Source organism: Catharus ustulatus, chromosome 2, assembly GCF_009819885.2.
Source record: "Catharus ustulatus isolate bCatUst1 chromosome 2, bCatUst1.pri.v2, whole genome shotgun sequence".
NCBI lineage: Eukaryota > Metazoa > Chordata > Aves > Passeriformes > Turdidae > Catharus > Catharus ustulatus.
In genome coordinates this window covers 40482824-40502764 of record NC_046222.1, presented here as the reverse complement: position 1 = coordinate 40502764, position 19941 = coordinate 40482824, and the positions used below count along the sequence as shown (strand labels likewise).

Here is a 19941-nt window from a genome sequence, read left to right as displayed (position 1 = left end):
TGGATTTTCCTTGGATTTTGAAGTGGTTGGGAAATTTGCAACTTGATTTCCCTCTTTTTTTTTCTCCTAGGATATTCGAAACTTGCGGTTTGCTCATAAGCCTGAAGGGAGAACTAGACGATCCATATTTGAGAACCTAATGAAATATGCTTTTCCAGTTTCAAATAATCTGGTAAGTGTTTTCTCTTCAGCTTTTGCCAAAAGACACAGAGTAGCAGTAAACTGTTTTGTTCTGTCCCATCTACTTAATACAGCATTCACGTGGGGTGCATTTTCTTGAAGGATGAGAAGTGCTGGTTTTCAAATCTGTTTTAAACTTAATTCTGTAGGAGTTTAAATCATATAGGAAGCAGGAAAAGTCTATTACAGTGCCTTCTTTCCTGCATGGGGAAGGACTTACTGGTAAAGCCTTGTAATGAAGGGAAGGTACTCAAATCACAGTGACATCCATCAGAGGTTTACAGCTAATGATGACTGCACTGCCCCAAATCTGGAATGCAGCCCCCCTGTTCTCTAATGTTATGACACTGCAATTGCTGTTTCAAATGCTGGTTGAAAGGATCTGGTTGTTAATCTGTAAGTGCATTCTTGGCTAAGTAGTTTTATCTTCTCTCTTTAATAACAAACCCCTTTTGTCCATGAAGTACTAGGTAAGAGCCAAGATGAGGGACATATTGGAAAGTATATTGTTGTACTAATTACCTGCTACAGTGAGAGTGCTAATCTTTTTTATAAAGCCCTGAAAGAAAAATGATGCAGTGGGGAAAAAGAAGGGTCAGTCATGAAATACTCTTTGAGATATCAAACATCCTGTAAATGGGCTCTGAGTGGGCTTTTAATGGTAAATTTTCTTTCTTTTAGCCACTTTTTGCCTTTGAGTACAAAGAGGTTTTCCCAGAAAATGGATGGAAAGTGTATGACCCAACTTGGGAGTACAGAAGACAGGTGCGTATTGTGCCACATCCTTCCTCATCATCTACTCTTTAGGAATGAGGGTCTGTGCAGTAATATAATTGCAGGTTACATGCAGCAGAGAATGATTCTGCTGACAAATGCTGTGGAGGCTTGGTTAGGATGTTGTTTTCCACACTGCAGTGCTTGTTGGGAGCAGTACAGCTTTAGAGATAGAGGTATCCACTGACGGACATTAGCTCAGGAGGCAGAGAGCTGACTTTAGGATCTGGTAGAAAAACTAATGCTCTGGCTTGGTGATCAGGTGCTGCTGGCAGTGAGGAATGGAGGGTGCATGTTCCAGGTACAGGCATCCCGTTGTTGAGTTTCATACCTCAGCGCTTGCTTGTATTAGTTTTAATTCTTTCCAGGTTTTCCTGTCTTAAACAGCAAATTTGGGGGGAAAAATTAAGTGTAGAATGCCTTCACTGTCTTAGGCATGGTTTCTCAGCAGGGATCAACTTAGAGAATACTGTGATTTACCATAGTTTGGAACACAGTTGCAGTTTGTCCAGGGTAGACTGATCAAAGGTATTAATTATTATGAAGTGACAGGCTGTTGATTAGGAATACTGTAGTAAAAACTTGAGTAGTCCTCTCTGGAGTAAAAGATGGGAGAATTTTGGTTTTTATAAAGAAATCACTCCTGTTATAAAATTGTGAAGTAGAAGAAGGAGCATGATTTGGTGACACATTTACCCTGGACACACAATAAGCTTCTGTTTCCTCCAGATTTGTCAGAATAATACCAATTTTCCATTGTAAAATTAAGAAATTTTAAACCATGCAATTTAAAAATTTATTTGGGTCTTTCTCATCAAATCAAACAAAACCAGACCTCTGTCCCAGCCTAGTTGTTCTTCTGATTCCTGGAATCCAAAACCTAAGGATTCATTTTTCTAGCTCTGCTCTTCTAAAAGCTGGGCATGCCTTCTAAATTGGTTGTCTAGGCCTGTCATTAACAGATGGGAGCGAGCGCTTCACTGTTGGGGGTGATTTGTTCTCTCCTAAAATAGCTGCCTAAGATAGATTACTGGCTTCTAGGCTGCTAATGGGAAGTGAGATGTATCTTACTGTATCTTACTGTATGCTGCCTTCATTGCAAAGAAGTGCATGTTCTGAAATGAGAGGCCACAATCTAAAAACCTGCTCGAGACAAACTCCAGTCATTTGTAATCACTTTGTGTCTAAGGTCAACTTGACTATAAGATCAGATAATGCAGTGATTATTGCTTTGTTTAGAATTTATCTCCTTCTTGGTAGTTATATTTATGGGAAGATCTGCTTGTAGAGATAGATTTGCAACCCAAGTTATTTGAGCAAGATGCTTCCCCGTAGGGCTGATAATTTTGGAGTAACAAGTAAAGTATCTCCACTGGAAAGCACAGCATTCACTCAACCAAGCATCAGTCAAGTGAAGTATAAAAGACATTTTTACAGCATCTGGAAAGAAGAAAGGGTGACCTTAGATAATTTCAGTGTAGACTATTCCACTTTGTAAATCTTGGCATGTTGGTTTTTGTGATAGAAGCTTTACTGTCCATATTAGTTTTTGTACTGTGATTTGATGCACCTTAAATTGGTCAGGAATTTGGTTACATGGTGGAAGGATACATGTGTTTGCATGCCTGTGATTTGCAGTTCTTTGTGGTCTTTCTGTAAAGAAAATGGGTGTAAAACATGACCCATCTGAGGCATTGCTGCAGTGTGTACTTGTGCTGTGGCCTGCTTTTGTGTTCTATGTCAAGAAACCAAACTGAAGTCCACGTGCTGAAGCCCACGGTCATTTCCTTACATTGGTAACTGCAAAAGCGAATTCAAATCAGAATTTTTTGCAACCACAACCTTTCTGAGTTTTACCCATGATGGGCCACGGTCACTACCATTCCAGATCACACAATCCATCTGCTCCAGCTCCTTATCTCCAAAATTGACCAACACCAGCTGCTGAGGAAGAGGCAAACCATACTGCAGTAGATGTTTATATTGTGATCTGGCCAGGAAGAGAATTTCATCCCTTTGTTGAATTGATTTAGGTCCTGCAGCATGATGCTTTATGTCCCCTCCAAAACTTTTAGGTATTTCGGTCTGTTTATTTAATTCCAACATTTGTAACTATGGATGTTCAATTTATCTGTGTGAATGTCATAGCCTTTTTTCTTAATCCAACCAGGTTCTGCTAAAGCAATAACAAATACTACAGTAAATCAGGATTATGTCTTGAAATGGCAGCAGGGATTCGTTAACAGTGAAACAAAACTGGCATCATCAAATCAGATAATGGGATTACCTGTCTCTGACTCTATGAATTGTGATCAGAAATAGAAAAGCAGGACATATGCACTGTCAGCAGGACCTTCTGGAATTAGTTTAAAAACTGTTGGGGAAGGGCTGGCCTAGGGCAGCCCAGCAGGATGGCCAGGCATTATGCAGTATCTTAGGCCAGGTCAGTCTTTTCCTTGTGGGAGCAGGGACACACACAGAGAGGGGAGCGAAGCAAAAGTAAACTCCAGTTACCAGGCATCCAGAAAAGACTTTTAGACCAGGATCCATAGTAAGAGCTATGTCCACACTGGTATGCATGGCAAGATTGAGTATGGTATTATTTTTTTATTATATTTTTTTATTAAGATTAATAGAAATATGTCAAAATGATAGCAATTGTAGCAATTAGGAAAGATACTCAGTAAACCCCTAACTTCCATGTTAACATTCTTGGAAAGGATGGAAATATGTAACTTATTAAAAATCTCTGATTGTGTAAAACTATGGGGAGTAATAAACAACCTGTAGAGAACAAAAGGAACTCAGAGAGGTTTGAGATTTAGTTGGTAAATGGAATCACATGTAGCAAATGAAATTTAAAACTGAAATTGCTCCCTGATTTTTATTACACATGGGCTGGCAGAATATAAAACAGAATTGCAAAGTGAATAAGACTCACTTGAAACCAAAAGTCCTTAAGATGCCTTTGGAGTAACTTAAAGCTTTATTTTCCTTAATAAGGTGAGGAGCATTTGGAAAGTATTACAAGAGGTTGTGAAGTTGTGTGATGTTTCCCTACAAAAGTCATTCTTGTCTAATATCCTTTGCTCTGGTCATATCTACTGTGGAGCCCCACAGTGTAGGGCTGTGGTTGCTGCTTTCAGAGAAAGCACATAGAAACTAATAACTCAGAAGAACTGACCTGTTTTGAGGATAAAAGAAGTGTCCAGTGTTAGTATACAAGCAGAGTTGGAAAGGTAGAGCTTGATAACATCATCCTCCAGAGAATGGTTGGGTGTAGCTTAAGGGAGCAAAGTGAGGATTGAACTGTTAAATGTCCCATGGTTTAACTGAGGTCCTGCTTATGCTGGGTATGTCTCTACTGCAAAGCAGATCACAGCTCTCTGGGGATGAGTGGACACAGACTGGGCTCAGTCAATGGTAGAGGGACCAGCTTGGCTGTGCAGCTGTATCCTGTGTGTGCTGCTGCAGATCAAGGTGCAGTTACATGTGTAAGCTCAGAGTGGATCTGCCTGATCCCGTAGAGAGGCATGGCTGCATGTAATTACAGCAAGGAAATTTTTTTTCCTGTCAGTGAAGGATCCTCATGTGCTTAACCTTAACCATGTGTTTTGCAAGGTGGTGGTGTTGGTGCTGTGCTGGTGTGGCTTCAACAATTTTTCCTTGCAAACAAAGAAACTCCATCTTCTACAACATCAAGTCATAACCAAACCCAAGTCATTACAGTAAGGTATGAATGTCTATCTAGAGGGAAGCCAAGTCTAGTTTGTGTGTGGAGAGGACACAAAGGCTATGTCTCTATAGCTAGATGATATAGTTGTAAGCAGTGTTCCCAAGCACAGGAGCAAGTTTCAGGCATAGCTACAGGCCAGGCTGTTACCATCCATCTCTTGAGTGAGTGTGTTTGGGTGTCTTCAGCCATGCATAAAGGTACTGTGATGCAAGTCAAGGATCACCATTGGTAGCTTGGGCAAAATGTCCTGTTGGAGGATAAATGAGTTTATTAGTGCACACGTGAGGTGCACTGCATCAGCTGGGCTCATTGAGAATGGTCATGGGTGTATTTAATTTATGACTATACATGTGGCTTTGCTGCCTTCCTTAGTTTGCCCTCTGGCAGCCACCAGAGACATGAATTCCCCTAGAATCAGGAGCTGCTACCAGCATTTATTTACCTGAAGAAGACAGACCTGTGCAGAAGTCTCTTGTCATTAATGTGGACATACCGTATGCCCTGGCAGCTTCAGGATGATCACAAACTGCTTTTAGTGAGGCATGCCCGAGTTCCTCCTGCAGGTGTACAGGCAGGCAGCACCCAGAGCCACTCCTTAGCCTGCAGAGGCTTATTGAGTTACATCTGTAACAGTTTGGTTTTATAGTAGGCTTTTGGGTGCATACAACTCACTGGGAAGCAGTGAAATGCATCTTAGATGAGGAAATACCAGTGTGCTTTATATCACGTTTAGCTTTTTCTATTGATTCCAGCTGGAGAAAGGGCAAATCTGAAGGAGCACGAATAAATGCAGAAGCTACACTGCATTATGGCAAACGTCCAGGGAAGATGCAAATTCAGCTTCTCTTCTAACCCACTTGGCTTATTTCGGTTTGCTTCCAGTCCACAGAGAAAGTCACGATCCGAATCCAAAGCGTTCTGAGGGGTGCTGTGATTCCCAGGAGCCAGGGAAAAGCAGACATTCTCCATGAGTCAAAAGAAACTGAATGTTGACACACAGCATCTTTTCTTTCTCTGGGGCTTATCATGAATTTTTCTGGTCTGGGCTATTGCAGAGGAAAGATTTCCTTCAAATTTGTCAATGTGGCAGCTGAAAGAGCTTTGGAGAGTTTTAGATCTCAGTTCTGGCCCGAGCAGTGTGTTCTGAAGCCACGCTGCCCATCACTGTGAAGAGGATGCTTTCCAGTGCCTGCTCCTTGGTCTTCTCCATGGCCATTGATAGAGTTGCTGGGTAAAATTAAAAGGAGCTTTTCTTCCTTGTAGCTGCTTGTTAGCTCTCATTGCTCTTGCCAAGACTGTACTGACAGTGTAATTTCCATTCACATTTGGGGGAAGTGCAATTTTCCGGAATTGCTTATGGATCCATTGCGTGTACTTATTAGGACAGGATTGAGAACTAATTTGCCATTAGTCCACTTCCAGGCAGTAAACAGATTGGTCACTGGCAAAAGTCTGGCTATTCCCTGGCTGGCAGCAGAGCTGGTGGGCCCAGCAGATTCCATCTTGCAGGTGGACCCCTGAGCATGTTTTGCCCATCAGTAAGCTTGAACTGTGTATGCACTCTGCTTGATGTCTGATTCTGACAATTCTTCAGCTTCAGACAGTGCCAAAAATAGCTTTCCTTCAGGCTTTTGGGGTGATCCTTGTAGTAACATTGCCTTCCCAGGGAGGGCCAAAGGACAGTAGTGGTTCACAAGGCAGGGTGTGTGACCGATACTAGACAGAAGTTCTGGCCTCCCCTCAGATTTCTAACCATGACCTCTTTTGACAGCGTGACTCACCACTGGGATGGGGAACCGGCTGCAGTCTGTGTGGGTCAGCCATAATTATCACAGCTCGTCTGACTCGTGTTAGATGTGTCATTTATTTCCTGTGGGAGCCACGACAGTGGTAATCAGTGTCCCACCACCCTCCTTTAAAATGAAGTAGTGTTCTGTAGAACAGAGGCATGTATTGTGTGAAGAGTTGATGTTCCCCTAAAACACACTCGATGCTTCACAGCCTGGCCATGTTTGCTGCAGCAGATGTGTCTTCCCACAGAGATGCTTTGTGTCAGTGCTCACCCCTGCTGCAGTAGGGGTCTGTTTAAATCTCTCCTTGCAGGCAGCTGCACCAGCCACTCCCTGTTGGTCTGTTCTCTCCCAGCATCAGCCAAACCACATCTGCAGGTTGTCAGGGTTTTGTGCTTCAGGTGTTACTTGGAGATTGTTGTCTGGAAAGCTGTTGAGTGGCTTCCCCATCACAGCATGCTGAGCTCTATGATGTGTGTGTGGAGATTCCCTACTCTCCCAGGCAAGTCCTAAGTACAGTCAGAGAGCTTAGTGTGATGGAAACATGCAGAGTCATGCAGAGGCATACAGCTGTTAAGTTTTTGATGGTTTTAGAGGTTCTCACAGGTGTGCCACAAACACTGAACTAAACCCAAATCAGGCAGATTTTTTTTGAGTGTTTTACTGCCTGTCCCCCCTTCTCCCTCTCCCCTCCATCCTATCTGGTAACTCCACTTTGTATCCCCAGTTTTCACCCAAGATATTTGAACTATGTGCCATGAGGGGACTGAGTTGGTCACCCATTCTGTCCTGCTCCTGGCTCTCCGTAAGCCCACGATGAGACCAGAAGGTATCTTAAAGATGGGCTCAGGGGGACCACCTGTGTTGCTACTTCTGTAGCCTCCACAGTTCCTTTGCCATAGGTGAGCCTGCCTGAAGCCCAGTTTCCCTGCTCTTCAGTGACTTGAGCAAAACATCCACCTCTCCTAGAGAGACATGAAATGCAAGTTACCAAGATAACGCATTCCCAGGTGCCAGCTCTAAATGTCCTTCATTAACAAAAGTTGCCTTGAATTTCAGGTCTGGGGATTTGTCTGTGCTGAGGTCTCAGAGCAACTCATTTGCTAACCTGCAGTTTCCTCTTTAGGGAATTCCCAATGAAAGCTGGAGGCTGACCAAGATTAATGAGCGCTATGAGCTGTGTGATACATACCCTGCCATTCTAGCTGTGCCTGTAAACATTCCCGATGAGGAATTAAAGAGAGTGGCATCCTTCAGATCCAGAGGACGCATACCAGTGAGTGGGACAGAAGAAGCCACTTTGATGTGGTTTTGTTACACATACCTTTGGGCAATAAGTAATACCAAGATCAGGCTGGGTGGATTCCAGAGACCAAATAAATGGTCAGCAGATAATAAAAGTGACAACAAAATGTTTGAGGACATAGAAAACAACAGTATCTGCTGAAACTACTGTTGTGAAAGAAATGTAGACTAAACCAAAACTAGAAGATAAGATAATTTAGTACAACTCAGACCAAATCTCAATTCAGTTCCTGAATTGGAAACACAAGGCAGCCCTGCTTGGGTGTTTACAGTTGTCTGGGACAATTTTCAGAGAAATACGTAGTCATAGTCTTGATGAGAGCACTCTTTTAATGAAATTAAGACAAAACACATTGTTATGATGATTATTTCAGAGGTAACTGAAAAGTTACTCCTCAAGTTTATAGAGGTTTACTCCTCAAGTCTATAGAAAATTCAATCTGTTCCTAAAGTGCTTAACTTTTACATGGTGTGACATAAAGTAAGACATAGCCCATATACTGACACAACAGCCAGAAAAACAGTCTGCATCATATTTAAAAGTCAGACTTAAACAATTTGATCACCTTTGTTTGTTCAAACTTTGGGAATGCCACCAGAATGAATAAGGACTGAAGAGTTCTTTCTTTCATTCACTTGTGATTTAATAGAATCCAGCCTTCTGGAACCCACTAATATAGTATCCCAGAGCAAGCTATTACAGGTAATTCACTTCACTGGTTTAATAAATCCAATTTTTCCTTTATTTATTTCCCATTTGTTTCTGAAGGTCTTGTCATGGATTCACCCAGAAAGTCAAGCAACCATCACTCGCTGTAGCCAGCCCATGGTGGGAGTGAGTGGCAAGCGGAGCAAGGAAGATGAAAAGTACCTTCAAGCCATCATGGATTCTAATGCCCAGTCCCATAAAATCTTCATATTTGATGCGAGGCCTAGCGTGAATGCTGTAGCCAATAAGGTTGGGTGCTTTGTCCTCTGTCTTTTTTCACAGCACATTGCCCACCACCATTTCATATTATTCTTAAGGATCACAAAAGGGTTTTCCACTGCAGAAGTCAGCATGCAGTGATCTGATTCTCTAGACAGACTTTTATACCTGCTTTGGTATCTGTAAGATATCAGTGTGAGTGCTAACTATCCTTTATATTAATTTACAATGGGAAGTGAGATTGGAAGGGGAAAAAATTGAAGTAGTTCTGAGGTCAGACTCTAGCACCCTGGACATTGTGTATCACCATTTTTCAATTCACATGGTTGAAAGACTGCTTCCTCTACCAGGGCTCAGAGCCCTGTCCAACCTGACCTTGAATGAGGCATCTGCCACTGCTCTGAAAAAACTGCTTCAGTGTTTTACCACCCTTACTGGGAAAAATTTTGTCTTTATGTCTAGTCTGAATCTACCCTCTGTTACTTTCAAACCATTTATTACAACAGGCCCAACTAAAACCTGTCCCCATCTTTCTTTATAAGCCTCCTTTAAGTACTGGAGGCTGCTATAAGGTCTCTCCAGGTCCTTCTCTTCTCAGCCTTTCCTTATAGGAGAGGTGCTGCAGACCTCTGATCATTTTTGTGTATTTGATCCAACATGTCCCTGTCTTTCCTGTACTGGGACCCCAGAGCTGGATGCAGCACTGCAGTGGGGTCTCACAGAGCAGAGGGGCAGAATCCACCCCCTTCCCTGCTGCCCACACTTCTTTGGATGCAGCCTGGGACAGGATTGGCTGCCAGCTCATGATGAGTTTTTCATCCACCCACACCCCCAACTCCTTCTTAGCAGGGCTGCTCTGATATCAGTTCATCCTCCAGCCTGTGCTGATACAAGGGGTTGCCCCAACCCAGGGGGATCACCTGGCACCTGGTCTTGTTAAATCTCACGGGGTTCCCATGGCCCACTTCCTGAACTTGTCCAGGTCCCTCTTGATTGCTTCCCATCCTTCAGGAGTGTCAGCTGTACCACTCAGCTTGGTGTCATCTGCACACCTGATGAGGGTGCACTTGATCCTTCTGTTTGTGTCACTGATAAAGATATTGCGTAGCACTAGTCCCAGTACAGACTCCTCAGGGACACCACCTGTTACTGCCTGGACATTGAGCAATTGGCTCCTAGCCTCTGGCTGTGACTATCCAACTTCTCATCCACAAAACTGTCTGCCCATCATCTCCAGTCTAGCGAGAAGGATGTTGTGGGGAACTGTGTCAAAGGCTTTACAAAAGTCGAGGTAGATGACACCCATAACCCTTCCCTTCTCTGCTGCTGTAGTCTCTCCATCCTAGAAGGCCACTGGGCTGGTCAGGCAGGATTTGCCCTTGGTGAAGCCATGCTGGCTATCCTGAATAACCTCCCTGTCTTCCACGTGCCCTAGCACATCTTCTAGAAGGATCTGTTCCATAATCCTGCCAGGCACAGAGGTGAGGATGATAGGTTAGTAGTTACCAGGGTCCATCATTCTACCCTTCTAAAAATTGTGTTCCATGACATCATTTTAAGCTTTGTTTTAATGGTGGAGCTGTTTTGTTGCAGTAAAGATTTTTTTTTTTATAATCTGCCTTTCCCACTACTTAGGAAAGGCAATTAATGTGTGGGTTATCCTCCTCTGTAATAGTATGGTAAATTTTTAAATGATAGATTGGCGAATGTAATGAGTTAACAGCTTGAATGGGGATAAATTATAATTACAGAGGAAAAGAAGGCTTGTAATGTGATATTCTTTGGTAAAAATTACAGCATTCATTAGGTATTGCAGAAGAGAGACACAAAGTGTGTGCCTGTACGTGTTTGCTCCCAGCTGTAAGATAAAGCCAATGGTTTTTGCCTGCTTTAGAGAGCCCAGCCACTGTGGTATTTTGTCAGTTGCTATTTGTTCAGGACAAATGACTGGGATAAACTACAAAATATGGTTTTGCTTAATGATTTGTATGTGAATTTTTTTCTTCAGGCTAAAGGAGGGGGCTATGAGAGCGAGGATGCCTATCAGAATGCAGAACTAGTGTTCCTGGATATTCACAATATTCATGTTATGAGAGAGTCGCTGAGAAAACTGAAAGAAATTGTGTATCCCAATATTGAGGAGACTCACTGGCTGTCTAATTTAGAGTCAACTCACTGGCTAGAGCATATCAAGGTATGCATGTCAGCATCCACTCCGTGTGGCTGAGAAACCACAAGTCCTTACCGGTCTGGGTAAGGTTTGGTTCAGAGCTAACCCCAGGATTTTCAATTCCTTGTAAATTTAAAGACTTAGAATTTGTTTTCCATTTATAACAATTAAAACCATAGTTTCTTGGAGTGAGGAATCTTAAGGAGATGAGAAGGGGGACAAGAGAGGGGGCTGAAATACTGAAAGATGGTGTTTTAGAAGTGAAGAATGTTCCTGGGTGGTGTGTAACTGTGAAAGCTCTGCTTAGAACTCAGTAGTCACAGAGTTTCCAAGTTCTTGAGTTGGCTCCTTGACATCCTGGCATTATTGCCTGGTCCAAACGAGCAAATGCTGGGAGTTCGGGCCCTCTCAGCCTTTCTAGCATCCAAGCAGAGTCAAAATAAGGAGGCCAAATGTTTTGGCTTCTCCAGATGCTGGCTTTCAAATAATGATTTGAAAATAATTTTCTAAAAATGTCCAGCTTACATTGTTGCTCTGCTGATGCAAAGAGGGGCAGATCTGCTCCTGGGACAGCTGCAAGGTGATGGCCACTCCTATCAGACACAAAATGTTCCGGCATTTAAATCTTGACTTGTCCAAGGACTGAGCTTTGTGCAAGGGCTCTTCTAGAGTTGGTTCTACAGTTTAGATGTGTCGTCATCTTGCTGGAACAGAAAACGCGTTCACCAGTTTGCTGTCCTAGTTCTAAAGTAGTTGGAACTGATTTACCATTCTCCTTGAGGCAAGCAGAGCCCTTGGTTTGTCCTGTGCTGTCACTAGCCATTTTTCATTTCTGTTCCAAAGAGATTTTGTAATTTGTTTTTTCCCTTGTCCTAGCTCATTCTTGCTGGAGCCCTTCGGATTGCTGACAAAGTGGAATCAGGGAAGACATCCGTGGTTGTACACTGCAGTGATGGCTGGGACAGGACAGCCCAGCTCACCTCTCTCGCCCTGCTCATGTTGGATGGCTACTACCGAACCATCAGGGGCTTTGAAGTGCTTGTGGAGAAGGAGTGGCTGAGCTTCGGCCACAGATTTCAGCTGGTGAGTCACTAGCCCGTGGAAGGCACTGAACAGAAAGTTATTGTCCCTGAAGGATTTCAGAGGAGTTTAACATTTCCTATGAGACGTTTCCTGGCTGAACTCACAAATGAGAGGTGAATACTGATGTTACTGTTTTCTACCTATAAGTCCGTTAATCTCTTAACCTCCTTGGGACTGTATTGGTCAGGTACAAGGAAGAGGTGGCATTTAAATGTCTCAGATGATAATGTCATGTTCCCATGCTTGGGCTTAAACTAGCAATGTGCTTTGGGTTCAGTGCTGGCATTTCTGCTGGGAGCTGCAGAAACCACTGGGGTATTTTTTTTCTTTGTTTCCAGTTCAGTCCATTTTCTCAGACTGCTTGGGCACCATCATCTATGAAATGCTTTGGTATTGAGGAGGTTGGGGAATTTGTTTATAGCCTTGACCTCACATTTTCTTCAGGCACGCTTTATTTTTGGAGAGACTTCTAATTATTTAGGTGAAAGAGCAGCAGTTTGAGCCTGGACCAAGAGTAGTTTGTGGTTGCGCCCTTGCAGTTGGCAGAGAGGCAGCTTTGTGGGCTGTGACACAGCAGTTTGTTATGGTTTGCACTGGTGGGAATGGAGAGAGCCTTTCAGTAGTAGCCTTTCAGTCTTTGTTCCTATTGTGTTTTGCTCATAGCTGTTCTCTAGTGGTTGTTAATTTTGCGAGGGCTAGAACAAGGTCTGCGTACAGCACTTGCAGTGGTGGGTTGCACTGTCAAATGCTTTGAGGAAGGTGGGGAAACTGAGGCACTAAAGTGACTGTGGTTCTTCTGCAGCAAAACTTGTTATCTGGTATTTGAACAACGAGTTTCTTTGCTGTCTAGACAAGGAGGATATTGACAGTGACTTCCTTTGGTGAGGGGAGAACAGCATTAGGGATCTCTGTTACTTACATGTTCTATCTTTGTGCAGTACTTGGGGCTCACGGGTAGTATATAACCATTAATGTACTCTGCTAGTTCTCTGAAGTCGTGCTCACATGTGTTGGCCACACAGCATGGCCAGGATTGGAGGCCTGCTTCTGGGAGTACTGTCACTACTGCCTCTCTGGAGGTGGCAGGAGATGGGCTGGGCTGGTGTTTGTACAGCTCTTGGAAACTGCGAGGTGTTGCGTGACGATTATCGCCGCATGCTGTGCCTGTAGGTAGTGTTTGCATCCAGCACCCTCTACTACTGAAGTAGCCAGGACAACAGCTGCAACTGAAGCAAAAAGCATTCTCGTTTTTTTTTCCTTCTGAACTTTAGCTATTAACTGAAATCAGTGCCAGCATAGCATCTGGAGCCTCTACTTAAACAACTCTTGTTTTAACTTAGCATGAAAATATCCCCATAAAGAATTTTCACTTCAAAGACTAAGAGAGTAGCTGTCCTTTACTCCTTTACCCACTGATATGGACAAAGGAATATCATTGAACTTTTTAAAGCCATTGGTAAAAGTTTAGATGGCTGAGAGCAGACCCCAGCAGCTCCCCCATGAAGCCCTGTGTGACTCAAGTTCTTTGTCCTGCGTTTCAGAGAGTTGGCCATGGGGATAAGAATCACGCGGATGCGGATCGCTCTCCTGTCTTCCTGCAGTTCATCGACTGTGTCTGGCAAATGACAAGACAGGTAAACTGCTGGGGGGCTCCAGAGCCAGTACACCTAGACATGGCACAGTGTCTGGACAGAGGAATGGTTTACAGTGTACAGGATCTCCTTCCTGGGCTTGTACTCTTGCTTTGATTCCAGGAGCAAACTTTTTGGGAGTCTGTTTAGCAAAGAGCCTGAAAGCACTTGCTAATGTAAGTCACTAGCATGACAACAGATCCCTGTTGCCTCTGCTCAAGCTGATCCTGTAACATGTTCCATTTTAACTTCTCCTGAAGGCAAACGTACTGCTCCAGTTCATAATGTGAGGTACAGAGCTGAGTGCCTCACTTCAGGCCAGGCATGGCAGAGGTACAGTCCAGGAGAGATCACCTGTGTCTGGGAGATTTTTCCCCAGGCATGCGGTTCCTGTGGAACCTGAAAGGTTTTTTGTATCTTCTGTGAAACAAAAGTCAGCTATGGTCAGATAGTTCACTGGAAAAAAAGCTAGGCTCACCCTGGGTTAAACCAGGAGAAATGGAAGAGAAGGATGGCGCTATATATGGAAGAAAAGGATGCCACTACATGTGACACTGTACCACATCCATGCAGAGGGAAGAGGAGGCTTTACCATCATCAAAAGTCACTTTCATTGTGGTGTCCTTGGATTGCTCCTACAGCTGGGCATCCTGACCTGCAGCTAGTGGGGTCACAATGTCACAACTGGGGCAGCCTGGGAAGAGGAGGGTGGTTGTGAGGGAGGAAGGCCTCTTGCTCTCCTCTCCGTCACCCCTGCATATCTTTGCTGTTCACTGGATTTTTTCATATTGACCCTTGGTGCAGCTTCAGTTGTCTGTCTCAGGTCAGATTGTTTCTGCAGAGAGCTCAGCAACAAACATGGCCTGTGCCCCTAGATCTTTTTCTCCTGCTGACCTCTGTCACCTGGGAAGTGACACCTGGGAAGGCACCTGCTCTGGGAAGTGCTGTGTTAGGCACCCAGGTTATTTCCATTTGGCCCTGGGAAATTTCCACTATTTGAATGTATTTATTTCACATGTGCCTTTTTTTTCACAGTCTGGCTGCATGGCTTGTCGTGAGGGACAGGCATAGCAGAGCAAGCTTCGATTTGAAGCAGCACTGAGTATACATAAACACAGTGCTCTAACCCCTCAGACCTCTGGCTTTTGCTCAAAATTCCTCTCTGAACATGCAAAGCAGCTTTCCAAGAGGGAAACTCTTGCTCCTGGAAGGAGCAAATATGACCCTGAATATCCAGCCAGGCAGGGAACAGGGACAGATCATGTTCTAGAAATCAAGAGGCTAACTCCTTACCAAGACCACAGCGTGGGAGAAAGTTAATTTTCCTGTTTTAAAATCTTAACTTGATTTTCTATTTCTGCCTAAAGTTTCCTACAGCATTTGAGTTCAATGAGTACTTCCTGATCACCATCCTGGATCACCTGTACAGCTGTTTGTTTGGCACCTTCCTGTGCAGCAGTGAGCAGCAGAGAGTGAAGGAGGTAAGACAGCTTCTCTCTGAGTTAAAAGCCTGTTCCTGATTGCTTTAGGTGGCCAGATGTTGCTACAGAAGCTGGTTTCTCACTCAGAGATAGTTGTAGATGTGAGTCTGGGAAATGCCAACCCCCCTTCTCAACAGCTGGTACTTGGGGGATTTTCCTCTTTGCATAAATTCCCTTCTGGACACCGTCTACTTCCAGTTAGTCACTAGTGGTTGAAGAGCTCCTGGTGTCTCCCAGGTAGTGGAAATGCAGTTTTGGTTTGAACTTCAGTTTACTCTATGGGTGCCGGTACTTTTTTGTTGTGCCTTTTCTTTGAAGTGCTCCCTTTACGGTGCTTTAAACTACCTAGTGGGTGCTGTCATTCTGCAGATAACTGGTCTTTATGTGTGTTTTTGCTGTGCTTGCATCTTTCTGGGAGAGGACAACTCTCCTGCTATTATTAAGGACGTGCCTCTCTGTCCTGCCACAAGCCAGCTCTGCCCTGCAGTCTGGTCGAGGTTTGTTTGCCCAGGGAGGAGTGTAGAGATGTGTACATCCAGACCCAGTCTGGAATTAGAAGGAAAACAGTGGCACTCATTCTGTCTCACCTACCTGAAGATGAAGCATTCTGTAACCAAAGGCTACAGCCTAACAGCACAGAGGTACACAAGGGCAGTGCTGTGTGGATCCGATGTGATTACATTTCATAGAACATCAGTTAAAAATAATCATTAAAACTATCTGGAAAATAAAAGTGATAGCATTTTCTTGTAGTGAAATCAGTGTCCCTGTTTCTCTGGAGTCCACAGTGATTGAACAATTGTCATTTCCAGGGAAGAAAATCTGCATGCTGTTTGTATGTGGGTTTGGGGTTTTTTTTTTAAAGGCTTCAGCCTAGTGAAGTACTTAAACTAGAAAGTACTTCAGCACTGGTTTTAGTGGGAGTACTCATAGGCATAATTATGCCACTAGATCAGGGCCTAAGTCAAATGTTTTCTTTTCTTCTTTTGCAATTAAATACTCCAGTAAGTCCTTCAGGAGCACTTCAGAGAAGTGAAGTTTAACTAAAGCACTGGGAGTTCACATCCTGGTGTCCCCTCGCTGTAGCAATGGTGATTCCTGGTCTGTGTTGACAGCTGGGTGGGTCAGAGGGGTTGTTCCGTGCCAGGGCATGTGTGCCTGCCTGCATCCATGTGCTTTGAGTACAATAACCACATCAAAAGAACAGTTTGGGAGGTTTTTTTAAGCTACAAAAACCAGCCAGCTCCCTAGTAATGACAGGCATATGTCGATGCTGCTACAGTTTGTCGATAGCTGGGATTCGTATGGCAAATAAAGCCTCCTCCACCCCCTTCCCTTACAGAGCCTTCCAAAAAAGACTGTATCACTTTGGTCTTACATCAACAGCCAACTGGAGGAGTTTACTAACCCCTTGTACGTGAGCTACTCCAACCATGTCCTGTATCCCGTGGCCAGCATGCGCCACCTCGAGCTGTGGGTCGGCTACTACATCCGCTGGAACCCCAGGATGAAGCCTCAGGTACACCTCTTCCTACTCCTGCTTCCCTCTCTAGTACCAATACAGCTACTTTGGAGGTCAAGACCTTTAGGTAATGATACTGCCACTGCTTAAATCTGAAAACAAACACCTAAATTCAAATGCCAGCAAGAGCAGGCAACACCTGGAGCTGCCTCTTGCAGGTGCCCAGCTGGGCATCACCACGTTGTGGAATCTGCAGGAGCTGAAGATTCTCAGCAACCTGGGAAATTTCTCACTTAGAATGTGGGGAAAATGATCTGAATTCTCTTTACAGAAGATCTTAAAACCCTTAAGACTTCTCTGGATGTGGGGTCTAGATAGGAATTTCAGGGCTGTATTTAAATTATGGGTGGGGGCAGGAACCTGCTGCTTCTTTGTCTGCCTGAGGCACAGGGGTCTGACCCCAGCCAGCAGGGAAGCTGGCTGGCCCAGGGCAGGCACCTCAGACAAGCAGTCTGATCATGACCCTGAATGCTGACATCACTTTTTAGTAGGAAGGGACAAAAATTCCATTGCCTCAGTGCCCATCTGCAGGTAACAGTTTTGCAGATGTGCAGCGTTAGAGACAGGAACCCAGCAAACACTTTGCAGTACTGATTGTTAAACAGTCAGAACTGTGTGAAAATATAAATGGCTGGTTTTTTTCCTCCCTAGCCCCTGAAATTATGCCATAGCCAGTGTCCCCCAGAAATGTCAGAGAACAGCATTTGGCAATTGCCATCTTTCAAAATGCTTACAGGCTGTTGTGTTTAGCCACCATTGCACTGTGGATGTTGGATCCAAATGAGCAGAGAGGCAGAGCAGCCACTCAGGTACCTGTGGGCTGGAGACTGATGACACTCATGTACCTCCTTCCCTCTTAGCTGTTTGTAATGTCAGCAGCAGTTTTGTGCTTCAGGCTCCCACTTCCACACTGATCCCCCAGTGCTCAGCTGCACCTTTCCTTGCAGGAACCTGTTCACAATCGCTACAAGGAGCTCCTGGCCAAGCGGGCAGAGCTGCAGAAGAAAGTGGAGGAGCTGCAGAGAGAAATCACCAACCGTTCCACCTCATCCTCGGAGCGAGCCGGCTCTCCCGCGCAGTGTGTTGCTCCCGTACAGACAGTTGTATAATACAGACCTTTTTTTTGCTGACTATCTTCCCAGGACCATGGGGGGCAGCTTTTCTGAAACCTCCTGGATTTCCAGCATGGTGCCTGGGAGATGCCAACTTATTTATTTATTTCTCTCCAGGGTAATTTATTAGTACTGTAGCACTAGGAAAAGCTTAAAGCAAAAACCAACACAGACAAGGCCCCCTATGCAATTACCCTTCTCAGTGGCTAGCTTACAGTACAATTGCACTTGCCACCTGTAAGAAGCCTGGAGCTTGCTCTTTGTTCACTGATGTGCTGGAAATCACTTGGCTTGAAAGAGTCTGTGCATGAGCATGAAGCACCGTGGAGGAAAATCATCTGCTCAGAAGTTTGAAAGGCCAAACCTGACTTTGTATTGGAGCCTCAGATACAGCTGTGCCATCACACACCCTCCTGCACAATGAGTGAATGAGGGCGTTTACCAGCGCACCTGGAAACAAGCAACAGCAGTGTCTGAAACAAGTCGTTCCCTTCACCTCGACCTAGATCATAGGAAGCCATGTAAATGATGCCTTATTTAAAGAAAGGGCAGCTTCTCCCAGTAAAACACTGCAGTAGAGGAACAACACTACAAGACTTGATTTTGTAGGACAATGTTTACTTCCATCTCTGCAACTTTAGAATCTTACTTGTGGTTTACAGTGGGTGTGCCAGAATCCAACTTAAGCACCTTTATTTCAGAGGGGGAGCAGAACGTGGCTCCCCTGAGCTTTCCACAGCTCCTCTGGCCTCCAGTGCCTCATAGTCATCAGGGGAAAAGGTAGTGGAATACCAAGGGGCATGTGTGAACTGCTGGGATCAGCCATCACATTTTGCTTGGGTAAGCATAATTAGCAATTCTAATGCTTCTGTGCAGGGCTACAGTGGTGTACTTACGGTATTTCAGCTTTCTGCTAACTAATGGAAGCAACTGTGCATCAACCAAAGACGCCTTTCTGCCTGCATTGCAACTGCTGCTTTAGGTTTTTCTGGCAGACTGAACAGCTTAGCCAGTTTCTAAACCCTACCTTCTTCTTCACAGTCTGCTTCAAGAACTGGTGTCACTCTACACTCAAGCTGAAATTCAACTTTAATACAAAAATTTACTCTAGGAGATACAACACACTTGTTGAAACCATGACGGCCCTTGCAGAGGGGTCTTAGAGCAAAGGCAGTTCAGTATGTGCAAGGTCTTCAGGCTGCTTCTCCACCTCTCTGCTGAGGAGAAGGGGTCCTGCTTGGTGTGAGTTCCTGTGTTGCTCTTTTAGGACTGGTCTTTTAGGCCATGGTCACCTGTTTAATATACCTGTCAGCTGCTATTCCACTAGAGAAGGATGTTTGGAGGGAGCATAAGAGCAGACCCATTTCCACCTAAGAAACAGCCTTTCAAAAGCCACATTCCCTCCAGGGTAGTTTGCAGTCATTTCCTCCTGCAGTCTCCACTTCTGCCTGCTCTACTGCTGCCATCACCACACCATGCTTACAGAGAAATCCACAGCCACCTTCCAACAGCCTGCACAGCATCACCACGTTTTTATAGGGTGGCCTGACACATTATGGTCCAACAGTGCAAAGAATCCACACAAAAAACTTTCTAAGGACTTGGATTTGCAGGTCTGCTCTTACATACAATCACTATATAAAGATGGTTTAAAGCATTATTCTATATTAGCAAATTGACTCTGTGTGTATATTTTGTTTCTTGATGAAGGCTGTTTGGTTTCCTTAACATTAATAAAAATGGATAAATGGATGAAGTTCCTGGCTCTTACTTTCAACTATGTGGTTTTCCAAAGGACTTGCAGGACACGCAGACATTAAATAAATAGCACTGCAAGTTCAGTGTGTGAAATACAAATTTCTTCTGTAGAGGGTTTTTCAAGTCGCTAATGTTGAAACTCTGAAGTCTAGAATGACAGAAAACCAAGATTCATCTTTGGACAAGTTTCATTTATCCTGTACAGACCAGTATTAACGCAGATACAGTGCTTAGCTGCTCAGTATTATAAAACAGAATCACAGAAGGGACAGACCTTTGAAGCTCATCCCGTTCCATCCCCCCTGCTTGGCAGAGACACCTTCCACAAGACCAGGTTGTTCAAAGCCCCATCCAACCTGGCCTTGAACACTTCCAGGGGCGCAGAGCATCCCAGGCTCTCTGGGCAACCTATGCCAGTGTCTCACCCATCCCCACAGTAAAGAATTTCTTCCTGATATCTAACCTAAACCT

General features: G+C 44.3%; 1 protein-coding gene across 1 annotated transcript in view; it reads left to right on the top strand.

The window, feature by feature from the left end:
- MTMR2 (myotubularin related protein 2) overlaps positions 1–19464 on the top strand; it is a 62243-nt gene extending 42779 nt beyond the window's left edge. The window contains exons 6-15 of the mRNA XM_033051083.1: positions 71–172; positions 862–945; positions 7607–7756; positions 8555–8743; positions 10722–10907; positions 11760–11966; positions 13508–13600; positions 14965–15078; positions 16421–16597; positions 17548–19464. Coding sequence (XP_032906974.1) covers positions 71–172; positions 862–945; positions 7607–7756; positions 8555–8743; positions 10722–10907; positions 11760–11966; positions 13508–13600; positions 14965–15078; positions 16421–16597; positions 17548–17709 — 1464 coding nt within the window. The 3' untranslated portion in view covers positions 17710–19464. The remainder of the gene's footprint in view (positions 1–70; positions 173–861; positions 946–7606; positions 7757–8554; positions 8744–10721; positions 10908–11759; positions 11967–13507; positions 13601–14964; positions 15079–16420; positions 16598–17547) is intronic.
- The last annotated feature ends 477 nt before the right edge of the window (positions 19465–19941 follow it).